Source organism: Cryptomeria japonica, chromosome 5 (genome assembly GCF_030272615.1).
Source record: "Cryptomeria japonica chromosome 5, Sugi_1.0, whole genome shotgun sequence".
NCBI classification, from domain to species: domain Eukaryota; kingdom Viridiplantae; phylum Streptophyta; class Pinopsida; order Cupressales; family Cupressaceae; genus Cryptomeria; species Cryptomeria japonica.
This window is the reverse complement of record NC_081409.1, coordinates 718,019,744-718,040,037: the sequence shown is the minus strand read 5'-3', so window position 1 is coordinate 718,040,037 and position 20,294 is coordinate 718,019,744. Positions and strand designations below refer to the sequence as shown.

The 20,294-nt window shown below is 33.5% G+C and overlaps 1 protein-coding gene across 1 annotated transcript; it reads right to left on the bottom strand.

Moving 5' to 3' along the window:
* Nucleotides 1–2,098: 2,098 nt before the first annotated feature.
* On the bottom strand, nucleotides 2,099–18,859 carry LOC131855986 (disease resistance protein RUN1-like). Its single transcript, XM_059221674.1, has 6 exons — nucleotides 18,260–18,859; nucleotides 17,177–18,167; nucleotides 16,911–17,069; nucleotides 11,739–12,062; nucleotides 10,375–11,637; nucleotides 2,099–2,568 (listed from the first exon to the last, which is right to left on the bottom strand). Exons 1-6 carry the CDS (start codon nucleotides 18,718–18,720, stop codon nucleotides 2,149–2,151), a joined length of 3,618 nt encoding a protein of 1,205 aa, XP_059077657.1. The 5' UTR covers nucleotides 18,721–18,859; the 3' UTR covers nucleotides 2,099–2,148.
* Nucleotides 18,860–20,294: the final 1,435 nt, after the last annotated feature.

The window sequence follows — 20,294 nt, the reverse complement described above, 5'->3', positions numbered from 1 at the left end:
AGACGAAGCTCCCATCTGCAATAAGTTTGTTAGAAACCTGCAACATAACCAGTGAAAGACGTTAGATAACTTAGTGGACTTCCACAAGTCTAATTTTTAACTTTCGATTACAATTTTTGTTTTTCTTATTTCTATCTGTGATGCGCTACAGAACAAACTGTACATGCTACAAAATCACAGTAATGCACTAAGATAAATTAGTGATGCGCTATACTATCTTCGGGATGCGCTACTCTGTGTACCAGAGACGCTGCTCTATTTTTCTCCCGCGCTGAAACCTACAGAAAAAATTAGTATTCTGATGCACTAATAAACAGACTTTACGCGCTAGATGATGGAACCGATGCACTGAACAGTGAACCGAATGCGCTAGGTTGTTAACCAGATGCGCTAAACAGTTAACCCAACGCACTAATTCATTTTTTTTGCGTACCCGCAAAAGGGGTTAAATAAAAAAAATGATTTGATATATGGGGTAATGCCCCACGGTGGGTGCTAGAAATGTATGCAGGAAAAGCGGGTTGATAGAACTCAATATGTGAAAAATGGAGCTCTATAGAGCCTTGCTCACACACCCACAGAACTTCTTGGTGCAAGTTATGGAGTTATGAAGCATAACTCAGCTTCCCAAGGATGGTTCCATGGTTCTCTATCTTGCATGGTCCCTCAAACCAATGTTTTTGGTCTCAGATCACTAAGCAAAATGGTTTAGGGATGGCAAATGCAAGAACGAGGGATGCTTTTGTTGATTTTAAGATTAGATGCATTCTAAGCTATGCATGATGCTACAAATGCAATAAATTAGCTATAAAATGATAAAGTTAGCAAACAAGACTATCCTAGCATGCTATATTTGTCTATGATTTAAGCTAAATGATGAGGAACATACTCTAAACATGCATATTTAGATTAATTCCTATTTAAAAGAGAGGCTAAATGATGAGCATAAATGGTATATGAAAGCTTGAATGTATTTGAGCATAAGTATGATACTACAAACTTGGATGATATGAAAATGGAGGAACGAGAGCTCTATTTATAGTGAAAATAGGGCAATGGATGGCCAGGATTGAAAGGTTTAATCAAAGGTTGAGTTTGAAAGTTGGGAATCCATGTTTACAATTGGTACCAATGAAATGGTGACAAATGTCAACATAAGACTGGTTGAGAAAAGGGGTTGGAGACATTAAATGCCTGAGAAGACCTCATGGTTATCTTAGGGGTAATGGTTATGGTTAAGTCAAGATTACCCATTGGATAAAGCTTTTATTAAAGGATAAACTCTTGTGCAAATAATTAAGGGATAACCATGGTCAAAGCAATGAATGCTTGATGAGACCCTTGGGTTATATGGAGGTTGATTTTAGAGAAAGTCTCTAATCATGCAAGGGGGTTGAGTTAACCATTAATGGTTTGTAAGAGAAAGTTGTTGGAGACTTGGAGCCTTTAATGGTTATTGAAGACTTTGAGGGTTTGAGAAGTGACTTCCCTTTGTTTAAGGATGTGACAAAGTTTAGAAGATGGGTTAGGTTAATTTAGAAGTGATTAGAAGAGTCTAGAAGGGGGGTTAGGAATAGGGTTTAGGAAGCAAGTGGGAGATGTAGGATTTTGCAAGTGGATGGAGGGATAATAGAATTTAATTGAAATAAAGTTAATTTAATTCAATTTGGTTGTAATTGAATAAATTAGATTTATTCAATTTAGGGTCAACTTATTTAATTAAATTGGAATTTCATTAAAAGTGGATAGAAGGGATTTAATTGAATAAAATGATTTATTCATTAAATAGTATAGTGAACTTAATTGAGTAATCTACTTAATTAAATAGAGGAATGAGGGTAATTTAATTAAATTGAATTTAATTAAATAGAGAAATGAACATAAAATATTCATTTAGGAATATGGTCATTTTTATATGTCTACAACCGAAATCTTTCTCTATTTCAATAAAGCAACAATCTTTTGTTGGGAAATGATACATGACTTCATAAAATAATATTTCTTCTTTTAATTTATCTGCAATTTTTTCTCCATATTTTATATGAAAAAATTATTATTAAAAATTTTATTGAAAAATATCATCTAAGACAGTACTGAAAAATGAGCAACAAAATTTAATATTCATGAAATCACCAACTCTACAAATTACTACTCCAAATTTTCAGGGAAAAATGATGACACAAATAAATTAAACAAATCCTTAGAAACCTGCCCATTTACGGCTTCTACCATCCATCCCCATCGGAGTTGTGGTTTATAAAATTGATTTCGTCGATCTAGCCTGAGTACGTTAATGTTGAAATGTATTGCATCATCTTTGGAGAATTTAAAGTCGTTAAACACTTCTGAATCTTTTCTCCACATCAGCATATGTCCTGAAGAATTATCACATGAGTGGGTGGTGTAAGTATGACCAAGGAATGATACTTCAATCTCACAATCCGGATATGTTACAAGGAATAGCCAAATTGCACTGCTCGGCTTGGCATCCTCTATTAAAACTGAAGCCTCCGTGCGATTCTCTAACACCTTCAAAACTCGACCTCCAGCTTTTTCTATATCTTTTGTCTGTGCACAATTTAAAATCAAAAATCAAATGTCGTTCAGTAAAAATTCAAAAGCAGAGTAATGTCTGTTGTTATTGTTGGACACGTACTATATCATTATCATTATCACTTTCCCTATAAAAGCAGAGTAATGAATGTAATAATTAGTATTGTATTCATCCATGAAACAATAGAGCTTTAGAACCAACTAGAAATAGAGCGTTCTAATATCTGTGACTCATATTTGCAACTGGTTCTCATGATTCCTAATGATAAATCAAGCTATAACTATCATTAATATTTAACTATCATTTGCCCAACCTGCTAAGTTTTCAATAGTCCTTTCTTAACTTCTTTTAAAAAATAGTCTCTTAGTTGATTTAGATTTTAATTAGTGATTTTTCTTTCATCCCTATGCTTTAAATTGGTTTTTGGATTCTAAATCTCATCCTATTTCATCTTTCATAGCACTCAATCAATATTTTACCCTAATATTTAGCGTCCTCCATTTTCATTATAATTATCTTTCCAACTTCAAGGGATGATTTTTTACTCTTTCTTCATCATGTTTCTTTTATTATCTTGTTATTCATTTTTCTCTTTGACATCTCTAACTTATCACATCTCCCAAAAAAAAATCTATGCACACTAGGACAATAATTTTGTTTGATGCCTTCACAACGTTGAATGTAAGAAAGAGTTTGGTGTAACTTTTCATTTGTATTTTTTAAATGTTATAGTCCTTATTTTTTTAGCTTATAAGAAAGGCATCACAATGCAATGATCTCATTTCTTTTTGGTGGGGACTTTATTTTCCAAGCATTCATGCTTGTAGGCCTGAGGAATATATTTATTCTAGGTATGGATTCATTTGAAAGATCCAACATTATATTTAGCACAAAATAATATGGTTTCAATTAAATTTTGAAGGTTTCTAAAAATAGATGTAAAAGAGAAACCTAGAGACATGAGTAATCATGAAAAATGGGATAAGGTGAATATGAATGTACTTTCATCTATTATATGGCATGAAGGAAGAAAATAACATGAATTATTGTAAAGTTGGAAAATGAAATAAATCAAGTTACAATGTTGAAGATAAAATGTGTAGAAACAATTTCTATAGATTATATATAAGAAAGTATTTGAAATGAGCATCATAATTGGAGCTAACTAGAAATTTGACAATATAATTCAACTAGAAAAAGTATATAATATTTTGTTTGATTAAGATAACAGTATTTATAATTTTGTAGACAAGTTCAGAAAGAATTCTTAAGATTTTATGGCTATAGACAAATATAAGAATTAGAATCAAGGTAAACCATACGAAAATTAAAGACCATAAATTAATGAAAATTAATTAGAAAATAATTTAAAAAAATAAAATCAATAAATAAATAATATTTTTAAATTATAAAAGGAATACAAGACTCTTAGAGACAATTTTACAAGAGAAAACAAGATCACATGATACAACTATGGAGAAAAGGAGCATAAAAGTTATTAATATCCTAAGATTCATGTCATGGAAGACATGAAGTTTTATCAAAGATTACACAATAACTTTTTCTAAGAAGAAATTGATCATAATAAAATATATTGATAACCTCCTTATTTTGTCAAGGAAATTCTAATTGGACATTGTACTTATCTTATGACATTGGAGAAGAGAATTTTGATAAGAAAAAGTGTTAAGTGTGCCTTCATTGTTAACGATGATCAAAAGAAAGGATATAGATTGTAGAATCTTGGTGTGGAGGATATATCCACATCTAGGTATATTAAGTTTAATGAAAAGTTTGAGTATATGATAAAATCCTCTCCATATCCTTAATCACAAGTGAACATAAATAATGATGTATTCTATGGTACCTTTATCTAAAGATGGAATAAATGAGTCGAATCAAAGATTCGGAATTCCAACATCCATAATGAAATTTCCTACCAAAACACACACATGCAAATCAAAATCTAAACTAGAAACACACATGCATGTCATGCCACCTACTCCATTGCATTCCTTAAATCAAGATCTTATGTAGGCTCTTAGAAGCACACATAAGAAGCTATGATTTATTGGAGATTCGAGATGATGAATGTAAGATTATTGAAAGAGAAAGAAAAATGAAAAGATAGACTAAATGCTAGATGGTTGAAATGAGAGAGGGGCTGAGTTTTTATAGTTGTCCTCAAGGGTGAATCCAACATGAAGGCGAATATGGGATAAAGGATTGATGTAGAAGTGAAGAGTGTTTATCCCACATTAAATAGGTGGATGAAATGGATAGGAGTGGGAGGTGCTAAATAGAAAATGAATTTTTATATGTAGGAGATTTGGAAAATAGATTAACAATAGAACATATTAATGGATTTAAATGAATTAATGGAGAATAATAATATTAAATGGATTTAATGAATATGTGATGAATGAATATTACAAGATAATGAAGAATAATAGTGGATAATATATTATACTATGAAGAACGAGATAATGAATAATGGATAATAAGGATCCACCTAACAATGGGAAAAATTGAGGTTGATTGGTAGGACAATTGTAATGAAATTTTTTTGTGTCTACGTTATCAATTAAAATTCAAAATATATTCTAATTCAAAATTGATAAATTTATGCAGATTTTAGAAAAACTACAATAAATAATATTTTTTCTCTTTTAAAAATATTTAACAAAATAAATAGGTAAGCCAGATAGTTAATATTAAATATCTTAATAGAATTTATCTTTATGAGATTCCATGAATTTCTCTAGCTACAAGAGGATATGTGGTTTGAAAAAATATCAATAAGGGTGGATCCCTTGTTCAACTTACCCACTTTTGTATGGTAAATGCTTGCAATAATGCTCTTTTGTGGATTGATTCAGCGGATTTTCATCCTCCAATTCTTTCCTTTTTTCCCCATCTTCATCACTTGAGTAATTTGTTTGTGCATGTGACCTGGTCTAAATTTTTTATTTCAAATATTATCATTAACTAGGGAGTTCTCTAATTTCTCATTGGAAAGATATCGATAGTTGAGCTATAGGGGAAGGTCAAGAATCCTAGGATGACCTAGCCTCTATTCTTGGCGATAGCCATTGTTATTTACAATAGAAAGGAGTCCTAGCTTGGGCATATGATCCTAAAGGAGATTACTCTATTTGTAATGGTTAAATTGTTATATCTTACAAAGAATGAGTTTGAGGACTTTTCATAGTGGAAAGAGGTAATAGAGTAAATTTTGTTAGCCCAAGTGTAAGTTCTTTGTTTATATTATATACAAGAATATATGTTTGGCCAAGATAACATCAAGAAGAGAGAATTTTATGATCCCTCTAAGTATGACATTGTTGAATTAAAGAGGAAAATGATATCCATTGTTTCTTTCAATGACCATTTTTCTAGGCCTTTCGAGCTAGTAGTGGTTTTGTTGGAATCAACCCTATATTCATGTTATTTCTTTATCTAATTTTTGGGCTGATTTAGGGAATCATCTTTCCTTTTTTTTCTTTGTTATTAGTTGCATAAGTTACTGGCCCTTTATTTTTTCTTTGGAAAATTTAGTTGGAAATAAAACATTGAATCTTTTACAAATATTAGTCTCACTAGGTATATTTGGTAGAACGTATTAAATTGAATAGAAGTAATCTTAGTTGTAAATCTTACTTCCTCCAATGTTTTGATTGTGAAAAAAAATGAGTTAAGCTCTTTGATTGTTTCTACTTTTTATTGTTCTCAAGTTAAAGCTTCGTATTGTTATTGTGAATAAGGATATTTCCTAACTAATTCCTAGTTGGAATCTATTCACATTCTAAGTTTACTTAGGACCTAGCTTGCATTTAAGTTAGTTTTCATAAATTTACTTTTATGTTTTAAAACTTGTTATTTAATAATGTTCATAAGATAATGTTATTTATGCTAGTTGGTTTTCTAAAAGTTATCTTATAATGAGGCCATGTCTCATTATTAACTTCTAGATTATAGGCATTTATTATATTGCATCATGCTAGCCCTTGTTCAAAACCTTCACTTGTTCATGAGCCATCTATCCTAACACAACTTGCTAGCCTTTTGAATCCTCATGGAAATGAATCCTAGTAATCATATGTATGAGGATCTTACAAGTTGTAGAAGCCATGCTTTATGTGTTTGCAACATGGCTCCTAATATGTATCTAAGGATGTTACTGATAATGTGATGAAACTATAAGGATTCGGTCAACTACTGAGAGGAGGGGGGTGAATCAGTAGATAGAAAACAAACTAAAATTTCACCTAACTTAATTCCAACTTAGAAACAACTTGCTAAACTATCTGGTTTAGAAACTGTTCCAAAAACTGCAACTGCACCGTCAAACTTTACTGGTTAACCAAAACATCAAAGATACAATGTAACAGATCCGAAACTCAAATACCATTTAGCCAAAACATTAAACCACTTTACTAACATCAGCAATAGCTCATTTCATGTCACTTCTGGACATCTAAACATATCTAAGTGGCTTTACTAGTGAATCTTATCAATCATATCAAAACACATCCACAAAATCATTCACCACTTGACACAATGATTTTTCATGTGAAAAACCAAATGGGAAAAACCATAGTGGGGATGAATACCCACAAGTATTCTGAACTCTTCTGAAGTTCACCCTGTTAAGAGCCAAGCCTTGTTAGAAGCTTATACAATAATGTCCTGTTAAGAACAGATCCGGTTAAAGACCACCTTGTTAAGGGATTGACTACAATATCCTGTTAGGAGTAACCTCAGTAGAGGATTTCAAATCCAAGCTAATGAATCACCTGGTTAGAGGAGTTAAACAACACCAAGCTTGTTAAAGCTTACCCGGTTAAGGGATTTAACTATTATAATGGTTAAAGAACAACATGTTCTTTGCTGATCTGGAAATAGCGCTTCCTTGCTTTGTCAGATCCTTTTCTACTCCTATCTGCCTTCACAATATTCTGTAGACACTCCTTTTGGTTCGACAACAATCACACTAGCACAATTAACGAAATAGCTAAGACAATTACAAACAACTCATCAACCTTAAATATAAATACAATAGGCTAATAACACATCAAAAAACCTACAAATCTCATAGAGATTACAAACATATCGGTTCAATCATAACCATTGGATTACATAGCAATCAACTACACATTGTTCTAGACAACTTCAACCGCTCCTAGATCACTGTACATTGGATCCTATAGCTCATCATGCTTTTTCACTTCATGCTATGCATTTGATCAGTCTCAAAATAAATGGTTATCTTCACACACCAAATCCACTTTGAAACTCATCACATGCATCATGCTTACGTGGCATCTCCATCTCCGATCATCATTCGATTATAGATCATCCCAACCGATTCACCAAGCTCCATCGGTTAGGGTTCTTCTTATCAACAGGTTGGGGTTACCAGTTGATTACTCTGCTTCAATAACAATACCAATACTGATTGCCTTCACTGCTTTACTACCGGTTGCATTACTGCATCATTACCAGTTGCAATACAACTTCATTACCGGTTACTATTGACATCAATGACAACACTATACTTCATCAATGCAATCTTCATGGAATGCCAACAATCTCCCCCTTTGGCATTTATGGCAATACAAATATCAATACCCTTTGATTGTGATGATTAAGAGTAAAACACATACATAGGTATAGGAATCCTAGTTTACATATTTCCACATACTCTGCTTCAATTGTATCTCCATGTCTTCAACTAGTAACTGGCTATTCAATCATATACAGTTCTTCTCCCCCTTTGATAGTTACTTGTTTGGATGTCATTCCTTTCTGATATGGCTCCTACTGAAGACCGAAGGATCTTACTAGTCCTTGATGTGATACCTTTTATATTTTGTATGCTCCATGTGTGCTACCAATGATTATCATGTTTCTCATGTTATTCTTACCTTTTAAGTTGACATTATAGATTGATAAGATCCTAAATCTTGGTGGCCACCACCTTGCCAAGCTTGGTGTTATCTTATCTCCTTGATGTTTTGATGAAAGAATCTTTTGTTTCTCTATAATTTACCAATGATACATGAGCATAAGTTAATACTCGCACTAAAGTGTAGGCTAAATGTACTATTGTCAATTGTATCTTAAATACAACTTCAAACTTAGTTTGGACCTCCTTTGGCAATTATGCCTAACATACCTAATTCATGTCTAATTGTGCTCCATACAACATTAATTCAACAATCATAATGAATCATAATGTGTTACTCCATAATGAAGGCATGCATCGACATCTTTCAACTAATATCAAGTTTATGGTTTCATATCTAAGGTATATTTTGTCAATTCAAGCATTTTAAATGTTTTTCTAATCTCTATCCTTCTAAAGATAATTCTTTTACATCAATCATTGCTAGCTATCGCAATGGTAAGAACACCAGCGTGGGGTTTCACTTAAGGCAAGTCCCTATACATCAAAACCTATTCTTCCCCATTTTCATGTGTGTAAGTTCAAATCTAATCGTAGAGAGCACTACTAGTGTGCAAAGAAAACAACATACATTCTTAGATTTCAAATAGGTGAAAACACCTAGATTGGGGTGCCCTCTATAAAATTTTGGCTAAATTTTAGGAAGATGGATCTATCAGACCTTCTGATAAGGAATCTAGAAGTTTTTGTTGGTCACAAACATCTCAAACAAGGGTACCTAACCACTATGTTCAACATTTTAAAGATTAGTTTGCTACCATAGCTTCCTTTCTATATCCTTTTTTTCAGATCTAAGCTACTGTGTTGATTGCTAGTTTTACATTTCACTTTTATTGTTGAAAGATGCCAATTTCTTATCATTTGGCCTAGATCTTGTGTAGTCAATTCCAATTGCGCAACCCTAAAAAAGGGATCAATTAATCAAAGTGTTCATCTCTTCTTTTAAAATTGAAGTTGAACCTTATTTACTATTTCCCAATGATCTTAGTTTGCATACATAGGCTGGGATCCAAATTTCCACCACATTAGCATGATATGTTTCTAGAAGAAGTATTGTATTGCAAAGCCTCTATATAGAGAGATGATATATAATTCATTCGGTCTCTTTGGTCTTAGATTAGTTGATCAAATTATGTAATCATGTATAAAATTCGACAAATATCATAACATTAGATATAAAGATTTGTGATCATTTTGTCAACTTGAATAAACAATGTTTTCTAACAATTTTTGTGCGTTGTAATTTTTTCACTAACCTTGGGATCTTGTACCAATTTATGTCTTTTATAATAGAGGTAGTCTTTGAAGTTGTGAGCATAACTAAAACGGAAGCTTATAGTTGGACATTTCTTTTTCTTACCATAAATTATTATGCTCATTTTTACGGCTACAATTCCAAACTCCAACGCAATAACCCTTGGGTGGAGCCTTGATATCTTAACAACTATGTTACTAGAAACATTAGAAATCAAAATATTTAAAAGTTGCATCTAAGAAAAGAATTTTAGACACATAAATTTTATATATATACAAGTTTTTATCTCATATAAAAAATATATATTAATATATATAGATAAGTTTTCATTCTCTATAGAAATTTTAGCAGTTGTATATATATATATATGGATCTCTATAGAAATTTTATAATTGTGTGCTAAAAACACAATTTATCAACAGATTTATCAAACACAGAAGAAATAAAGGGAAAAAAACATGTTCTAGAATTCTTTCAGGAAAAAAAATGTTTTGGATTTTTTTCAGGTAAAATAAATGTTCTAGAATTCTTTTATAGGGAATAAAGGGTTCCAGAATTCTTTCGGGTAAAGATAATGAATTGTTTTTTATGACTCACCAGATAGCTATGGAGAGATGGTAACTGTATACACCATGCTCGAACGGAGATTTGAAAACAGGATAACTGTGCCAATAGATCCAGACCCTGAAAGCTTCGCAGTTGCCAACACCTATTGGCTTTAATAACTTGTATTGATTTCAGACCTTCCACATTAAGTGTCTCTAGTTCACCACATCCGCTTATGTCAAGAACTTTGAGTCTTGCCAGGTTAGAGAGGCATGCCAGTCTTGTCAGCCTTGAACAGTTTGTCAGTTTCAGACTTATCAGATTGTCTGGTAACCTTCCAATCTTTCTCAAAAGACGATTGTAGGACAGATCAACAGTTTCAAGTTTGGGAAAAAGACTTTCGGCCTGAGGAATGTCTATCTCTTGAATGTAGCTGTGTCTTATGATTAAATCTGTTAAACAACCTGGGTGATTTGGATGAGCACTCTGACCAATACTTGCCTGCACCTGAGAACTATCCAGAGGCATATTTCCTGGATCCACTCCTGTCAGCAACTGCTCCATATCAAGTGGACAATCTTGAACATCCAAAATTTTCATATTCACCCATGCAACAGGTAACGTTCTCATTCCACAATTATATATTCTGAAACTTTCCAAATGTACTAACTTTTCAATAGAGTTGCCAATAAGAAGTAGATTAGTGCACCCTATCAGAGTCAAATCTGTTAACCTGCTCAAATTATATAGAGAAGATGGCATCTCTCTCAATCCCGAGCTCCCTATATGTAGTTCTTCCAGATCTTCCAGCTGTTCAAGATTGTCAGGCAATTTCCTCAGCTCAGTATGGACCACATTTAAATGCTTTAAAGACTTCTGAACCTCAGTTCCTTTGGGCATTTCCTTTAGCATGGAGCAACCCTGAAAGTCGAGGTACTCAAGCGTGGAGATTTTTCCCAAATCTTGGAGAACAAGATTCCTGCAATCTCGCAATGCTAAATATTGGAGTTGCAATAATTCTTCCGTAAAAGAATTTGGCAAAACCTCCAAATCGCTGCAGCCAGATAGATCTACATGTGTCAGATTTGTTACTTCCTCAAATTTTATTGGGAGTGTCTTCAGGCCTCGAATATTTTGTAAAACTATCTTGACCAAATTCTTCAAATTCAGCTTTCCTAACCACGCCTGAATATACTCTGAAGTTGAACCATCTTTTTGAAACACGGCTGTGCTCGTGCTTGCGCTTCCAAAATCTGTGGATGGTCCAGCTGTGCTCGTGAATGCGACTTCCAATGCACGCAGTTCCGAAGGAGGCTGCGATACGAACAGTGATTTAATTGCTATTAATATTTAATATTACAAAATGGAAAAGCTCTGCTCTAATTAAAACGCTGGCTGAGGAAAGATGCACATACCTCACGATCATCAAACAAGTAGCAGAAATCTTGAGGGCTGACGCCATGAAGTTCCAACACTCTTAAACTTCTCAGTAAAAGAGTAGGAGTAAACCTTAAACATCTCAATGAGAGCGCAGAATGATTTAAACTGAAGCGAAGCCAAATCAAGTCTCCCGAGACACTATTGAATTGCTGCAGGAATTTTAATCCGTATAGATATTGATTTTGAACCGCTAGAATGTTTAATCCGTATATATCTTGATTTTGCAAAACTACGGGCAACTTATGGGATTCATCTCTACGAATTCCTCGTACTTCGTACTTTTGCGTGGAGACGTGGTACTGATCAATCAGCGGAGATAGAACATGTTAAATTGCAAATAACAAATTTTATTCTAGTAATTTTTTTTTAATACAGATTATTCTACGCAGTTTCTTTTAATGACTATATAAAATAAATTCTCTTCATTAAAAATAAATTCAAACTAACATAAATAATTATTTAAGTGTATGTATAGAGAGTGTAAAAGTATAAGTTATACATGAGCAAAATAAATATGTTATAATGTAAATAAAATAATTAAATAAATAATATGTACACAATCTAAATAATATACATTAATTTAAAATAAAAATAAAAAAATTATATAATGGTAAGTCATAAATAAAATATAATATTTTATTATTAATAATGATTCATTTCATTTATATTTTATGATGAGATAAACGAGTTGCTATTTGATGACTGATGGAAGAAGGGAAAATGGATGAAGATCACAATAAGGGTCTATAGTAGCATTTAAGAAAGTGAAATTATTGAAAAGAGTAAAATAATATAGATTAATTAGAACATTCACTATTATTATAGAAACAGTAATAAGCTTTCTTCACTCTAATTTTAGAAAATTACATTGATCTTTATCATAAATGAACAAATGTTGTGTTTTATTAAATTTTTAATTGATTGTCTAGATAATTATAATTAAAGTTATTGTATCTTTTGGTAAAATAATGATTAAGTCTTGTTCAATGCAAAGGCTTGAAACTATTGAATTTCTGCAAAATGATAAAATTTTGTACTCACAAAAAATTAAAGTTGCGAATATCTTGATTTTTTCAAAATTTTGACAACAAATGATCTTCATCTCTACAAAATCCTCTTACATCATACTATTGGACAGAGCCATGGGAACCAGAGACCTTAGATATGCAAAAACACAATTTATTATTTTATGTAAAATATATTTTGAAAACAATTATTATTAAATTAATGTATAGATAAATTTAGCAAGCATGTATATTATCTAAACAAAGGTGTTGTGGTTATTTGAAAACGCTTCAAATGTATTGAAACCTTTAGTACGAATGTAGAACAAAAATAGGGGATTTCACAAAATAAACTTTGTTATACCTTGATCAAAATTACATTGATATAAATTAGAGATGTGCATTACACTAAAAAACTGGACAACTATTGTATTATTTTTCTTGAGCATTATCTTTAATTACGTGTCAAGATAACTATAATAAAATAGAGCTACAGAAATACTACATTAAAAATATATAAACATATATTAAATTGATTTTCTCTAAGCATTGTTTTTGTTGACTAGAACCACATATATAGACAACCTTTACCAAGGTGGGGCAAGAGAAAGCAATCTCTCGCAAAAATCCTTTTAAAGTTATTCTCTGACCACATTATAAAATGCTATACAAGACGGTATTTAAAGGTCTTCCGAGAGTAGCAAACTAGGGACTTTGAAATCATTGAATTTCAAAATCCTTGCAATTTTGTTAAGGCAATGAAGAAGTTCAGATTAAGATAACAAGAGTAAAAAGTTATAGGATTATTAGGACGTTTGCAGGCTTCTGGACCTTCAATTTACTTTGATATCAATGGTCTTCAACGAATCCATCAAATTTTGAACTCTTCAAAAAGGGCTTTATTTTAATATTTGCACAAATGATCATAGGGGCTGGTCTTTTCTTGCAAGCTTGGAAACAAAACTTTCATTCCACCAATTATGCTCTATGGTTACATCCTCGCTACATCAGATTTTATAACATCCCAAAGGAATATTGGGACGTTGTTCTTTTCTTTGGAATTGGGAATAATTTAGGAGGATTTATGAAAGTCGATGAAAATGTTTATGATGAACAATATCTTGATACAGAAAAGGGATAGATGGTGATCTCCAGGAGATTGGGAATTTTTTTGTTGTGCTATGATCACTAGCCTAAAATCATCTTTATTGGCAATTGTAAAAAATAAGCTTATTACATAAAATAGCAAATCTTTATCTAGATGTGGACTGATGGGAGTATAGCAGAAAAAAATGCAGGATTCATTTTCTAGAAAAATCTTTCTTATATTTGATGAACTAGTGATGCTTTAGAGAAGATTTCAGGCACAAAAGAATCGAAGAGAAGCATTGACAATAACTCAACCCTGAAGAAATTAAGAATAGACAACTTGCAACATCAATAAACTTCTTTTAATAGGCACATGAATCTTTAATTACAGCGTGATCACATGATCAATTGATCGAATGATGAGAAATAAGAAATGCACAACAATTGCTTTAATAAAGAGGTCTTGGACATTATGAAATGTAGTCATATACATATTCATACAAAAATCAAATTTAAACAATCTAACTTTATCTCATTCAAAAACTGTACATGTTTATGTTTTTCTCATGCACAATGGAAGAATTGAATATTCCAACAACCTCTTCTTTAATTTCAAGAAAGAATTGACTCAACACAAAACAAAAACAAAAAAATAATAATAATTTTTTAACTTTAGTAAGCTTATCTCCTATCACGATGCACTATGACACAATCTCTATTTTGAGAGTAAATTCTTTGCTTCTGTAAAAAGCTTAGATCTGATTTCGGGGTAGGCTAATTTCTGTGGCTTCTACAAGATCTACATCTTATTCATGCAAAGCAACTTTTTTCTAATTTGTAATCTTCCTCCAACTTACTCTTACAAATCAAAGGCTTCACCCTTTTCGAAGGTAGATTCAAACTTGACAAATTATACCAGATGATCTTTTTGACTTTGATCTCCTCTTTTAAGGATTGGCTTCACTTTTTATACAATCGATTTGGAGCAGATGATCTTTTTGACTTTGATCTCCTCTTTTAAGGATTGGCTTCACTTTTTATACAATCGATTTGGAGCAGTGGGAAACATTGGGCGATCTCCTCTGAAGTGACGCCGCTTTATTAATTAAAAATAATTCTTTCAAAAATGAAGCCAGCGGCTGATGTGTTCTTTGCAGGCTGCGATTCTCGTTGCTATCGAGCAAATCTTCCTCTTTTAGATGTGGCTTTGATGCACATCTGCCAGAGGATAAAGGAAGAGGTTTATGCATGCAAAGTGTGGAATTAAAGACTCAACCATTACCATCATTGGAGAGGGTCGTGAGAAAGGCTGCGTAGAGAGACAAACAAAAACAGAGTAAAAGCTGCGGTGGGAAAGCATATGGTAAACACATCTCCGTTGTATTGAAGAGGGGAAAGGTCGAGGGTAAAAAAACGGACCCAAATAGAGGAGAACGGGTATCGGCCTTGAAGGTAGTTGTGTGTGGAGCGGCTAAGTGAAAAAAAGATTGAGGCATCGATCAGAAACAGAAATATAAAAAGAAAGATGTGTAGGTCTGAGAAGAGGTGAGCCCTCTGCAACAAAGGAAAAGTGCAAAGGAAGCAGAGTTAGAGCCAGCGAAAACAGAAGAGGAAGAGGGCTGTGAATGAGGTAAAAGGGAAAGAGGGAAGTGGCTGTTAAATAAATAAAGATGGGAATCAGCTAACGAAGAATTAGGAATGTGTCGGCCCAAGAACAGAGTAGTGGGTGAGAATCGGCCGAGGCAAAGATAGAAGAGATGAGGCCGCTTGGAAATTGATCTGAGCTTAGAGAAATGGGGTTTGAGAGGGTTTGAACAGAGTTGAAAGGCCATTGACAGGCCAAGCTTGTAATTAATTTGTCGCAGTAGCTTGATGGTGAAATGAAATTTAGTAAAGTTGAATGTTATGTTGCAATTTTTGTTTTCTTGCTAAACGAGTTTATGAGTTGTGAATTGTCGGTTGAGTGAAGTTGTTGCTGGGGAAGAGTTTTGTTCTCCCCTGCATCAGAATCACTGGATCCCTTGAATGGAGCATCTTGGAAACAAGGGCACCTCTAATTACTTTGATGCCCACGATCTTTTTTTCTGTTGATACAAAACATTACGAATATTCCCACGGTTGTATTCAATTTATTTTAGAAAACATCTGTGTTCTTCATCCGTCCCTTCGTCCCGCTCTGATATCAAATGTAGTTTCTGAAAGCAGCCCTTACCCTCAAACCAATTGATTGAATGTATGTGACAGTAGAGGAAAAAGACAACAGGAATAGACACGGTGATAAAATCAGATCACTTACTGATCCCTCTTATCAGAAAAGAAAAATAAATTGATCATTCATGGATTTCAACAATTGCAGAATCCTCTGTTTTTTATTACTGAACTGTTTCGATACACAGCAGTCTTTTATTCCGGCTGGATTAAAAACTACGCTGGGCTTGAATACAAATAGAATTCAAAGGAATAGTTCATAGCATAACAGAAGGAACTTATTATGCATTAACAGCAACATGCCTTAACATTAATTATTCGCTGGCAGAGGAAAAGGTAAAACTGAGCTTCTTAGCTGAATTTAAGAGGTTCTTAACTGAATTTAAAGAAAAACAAACTACAATTAAAACAAACTGTCCCCATCAATCATCAACAAACCCCATGCTTGGCAAAGTTTGTGAATAACTAGAGTTTGACATATGTCGAACCACGAATAGAAATTGTACATGGATGAACAGAATGTTAGTGTTCAACTATACTAGAAAATGTGTAATGCGGAGAAACAACACATAGAATCGGTACTGGAGGTCCTAAATGAAAAGATTCAAATAGAAGAATAGGATCAGTTAGCCTATCTTGCGGAGAAGAACTTGGTCTCAATTCTCATAGAAGTTCAAAAAAGGGAAGAACTATTCTACAGAGGATTTTGGAGAGGTTTGGTTACAAAATGGAGATTGCTCCAACATTAAAAGAAGTATCGTGAAGATTCTAAAAATAGCTTTTGGAAAAATTAGAATTGGTTTTTATTTTTTTTAACTGTTGAAAAAAAATTATGAGATCAAATACCCGTGTGGAGATCATTTTATCGCTTGAGCAACAAAGGCGAAGAGGTAACTCCTGTCTGCCGATTTGTCTCGCCAGGTCCCTCACTAAATCGTGCATTCTTATTTTGGAGCTCCCCTTTGCTCTTCTCCAAATACCTCCACTCCAATCCACGCTGTCATCCTGGAAGAAAGTTCATTAGCTACATTACTGTAATAAACAGCTCTAATAACTTTAAAAAATCATGATAATGATCTATGCTTATTTAAGGGCATGCAAGCAGTTTATACCCCTAATTCTCTCTGGCGAATTATGTCTGCACTTTTTAACTCCACGAGGCATTTACGATGGAGCGTCTCAAGGCATTGAAAGCCGTCATCATTCAATAATCCATCCAAAACCCTCTCCACCAGATCTCTATCTTCTCCCATCAAGAAATGGGCAACATCTAAAAAGGCCTCTTTCTCTCTACCGTTGAGAGATTTATAGCTATCCATTACTATCTGACTTAAGACCTCATCCGGCAGTCCTTTACTGAGGCTGTCCAAGCGCTTCTTCCACATTCTTGGACGACGTTCATTGACGAACAGTTCTCCTAAAACTATTAAAGCCAAAGGAAACCCACCACACATTCTAACCAATTCTTCCACCATATTTTGCAAATCTTGGACTGGTTCGGTGTGACCGAAAGCACGCCAGCAGAACAGCTCCTGGGCATCTTTTGCACCTAGTAATTCGACATCGTATATTTTTACTCGAGGATTCCCAGGAGTCCCTTGAAGCAAAGTGCGGTCTTTAGATGTCACCAAGATCAGACTGCCATTTCCCACATGATTCTTTACAAATAACAGATTGTCTTTTTGCTCTCTATTATCTATATCATCAAAAACAATCAAAACAATCAACCCTCGCAGACGATCTCGAAGGAGGGTTCTACCTCTACCCGTATCCTTAATGCACAAATTTCGGTCACGCAGCAGATCCCTAAGCAGAGTTTGCTGCAGAGATGGTAAATCTCTTTTACTTACATCAGATAAGAAACAACATCTCTGGAATTGGGAACACTTGGAGTTGTAGAGATGAGTAGCCAGAATTGATTTCCCCGATCCGCTAAGCCCCACAATCCCCACGACGTTGGTGCCGCTTGGACTCAAAACCTCCTTTTCCAAATTAGCTGCCGCTTGAAGAAGTCCCACAGGATGATCACACACATACAGTTGTTTCTTTCCCACCTTTTCTAATACTTTGTCGACTATTTGTTTCAAACGATCTCCATGGTTACTGAAAAAAATGAAGAACTTGTCATAAATCGGAAGCTCATGTAAAGAACCCCACATTAATATATTTTCAGATCATTGTAAATAGGTACTTACTCTTTCTCCGTCTCGAACACCACGCCAGAAATATCAGCGACTTTGTTCAGGGCGGTTATCCATCTGTCCACTTGTTCAATGGTAATCCTGCCCTTGTCTCTATGATCCTGAAAGGCTCCGGCATATGCTCCCTTGCCAACATGGCGAAGCTCCCAAGGTTGGATATCATAGAAGATGGGGATAATATTACCATGAGAATCAAACATCCATAACAGCTCATCCAAACACCAAACGGATTCCGCATATGTTTTGGAGAAAATAGCGATGTGGACGGAGGCACCACGAATGGCAGATTGAATTGCAGGGGGAAAGGGATCTCCCACTTCCAATTCCCGTTCATCGAGAAACACCCTCAATCCATGCTCACTGAGTTCGCGATAGATGAGGCTGGCGAGAGTTTTCTTGGTATCAGGCCCTCTGTGATTAATCAAAACATCATAAGATGGAAACACGTCTTCCATAAGGAGATCGTTCACTTTCACGAAGTATTGCAACCCAGAAAAATAGCAGAGAGATGAACACAGAGTAAGGAAATTTTAAAGCTGTCGAGGAACAAGTTAGAAGAAAGCCGGCCACACAAGTTACCCACAATGCGCGTAATCATTATGTCAATTTCATACAACGTTCAGTGGGGTCACCGTCACTGGAGTCGAGAATTATCTCCAGCTTTTTCTTTAGTGGAAGACAGCCAAGGGGTGTTCGGGATAAGGAATTAAAACTATTATAAATACAAAGCTGCCAAAAATGTGTTCTTACAAGATAATCGAAGGAAGGACCGTCACTAACATTGCTAGAATATGTACTCTATAAATTGGAAATAATCGGGTGCTCCAATGGTGGAGAGGACATTTTCTAATTATTTTCCCACATTACTCCGATCGCAATCATACATAAGATAAGACCTCTCAATTAATATAATTTGAAAATTTTTTGTTTTCTAATGTAACCCCCGTAAGTTGATGAATGGTTTAGGTTAACCAATTATTTATATGTTCCATACCTAATGACATATATCATTTTCTTTTACTTTTTGATGGACATTTTCTTTAACATGAAGACAAAATATTTTTTTGAAAATATTTATTAATAAACAAATAGGTGAAAACAATCAGTTTTCTATTGGATAGAACTTAAAAAAATATATTTATTAATATATAAATATGTGAAATTAATTAGTTTTTCATTGGATAAAAGTTTTTTTTGGTGCGGTTTATGATTGAGTTTCAATAGTGATTTATTTATTTATTAATAATTTTTTGAATATCTACATTAATTAGTGTCACGTGTAGTACTCTTGCACACAAGTTTAATTTTTACAGTCAACCTTCTTTGTCAAGCAATTTATTATGATGGTTGTTCATTCTTTCCTCTCTCACCTAGAAACCTATTTATAGTAAGGCCCTACTATTTATTAAGCCCTATTTAAAATAGTGGGAAGTCAATCAAGATCCTCTAAGCTAAAGTGATATTAAGATATATTTTAATATCAATAAAATTATATACAAATTAAATGAATATTATAATTATATTTTCTAATTTTGAATATCTACCCAATATATTTCCTTTCATGTAATAAATTATTTTTAATTTTCATTTTGTTTTGTGATAAAAATGCCTAGATATGGTCATACTATAATCAAATTCAACTCCTATCTAACACACTTCAAAACAAAAAAATTTGTTACCTCTTGCAACTTTTACATGTTCAATGAATACATGAAGTCTCATACATTTCCTGGCATGTTGTGCAATAGGAGATGTATGGAGCTACTAGGAAACTAGAAAAGTCAATTATCTAAGCTTTGACCACTAGGTCGTAAGTTGTCACATGCCCATGGCTTCAACATCCCATTCACTAGAGTCCTATTCTTCTATTATATTAACTTGTAATTTATTCCATCTAAGCTTCTAGTCACCTATATTTATCTTCATACAATGTAATGGAGCCATATGACTATGACTCAATTAACACCTCCAATTGGTGTGTAGCCTCATGAACCTCCTTTTGTGTAAGCAATGGGCATCATAGTAACTC

Excerpts from the sequence above, each read along its gene's own strand:
- LOC131855986 (XM_059221674.1), bottom strand. The coding sequence starts at position 18,720 with ATGGAAGACGTGTTTCCATCTTATGATGTTTTGATTAATCACAGAGGG. Across the intron at positions 18,168-18,259 it reads GTGTTCGAGACGGAGAAAGA|TAACCATGGAGATCGTTTGA; the intron begins GTAAGTACCTAT and ends CATTTTTTTCAG. Across the intron at positions 2,569-10,374 it reads CATCTCTCCATAGCTATCTG|ACAAAAGATATAGAAAAAGC; the intron begins GTGAGTCATAAA and ends AATTGTGCACAG.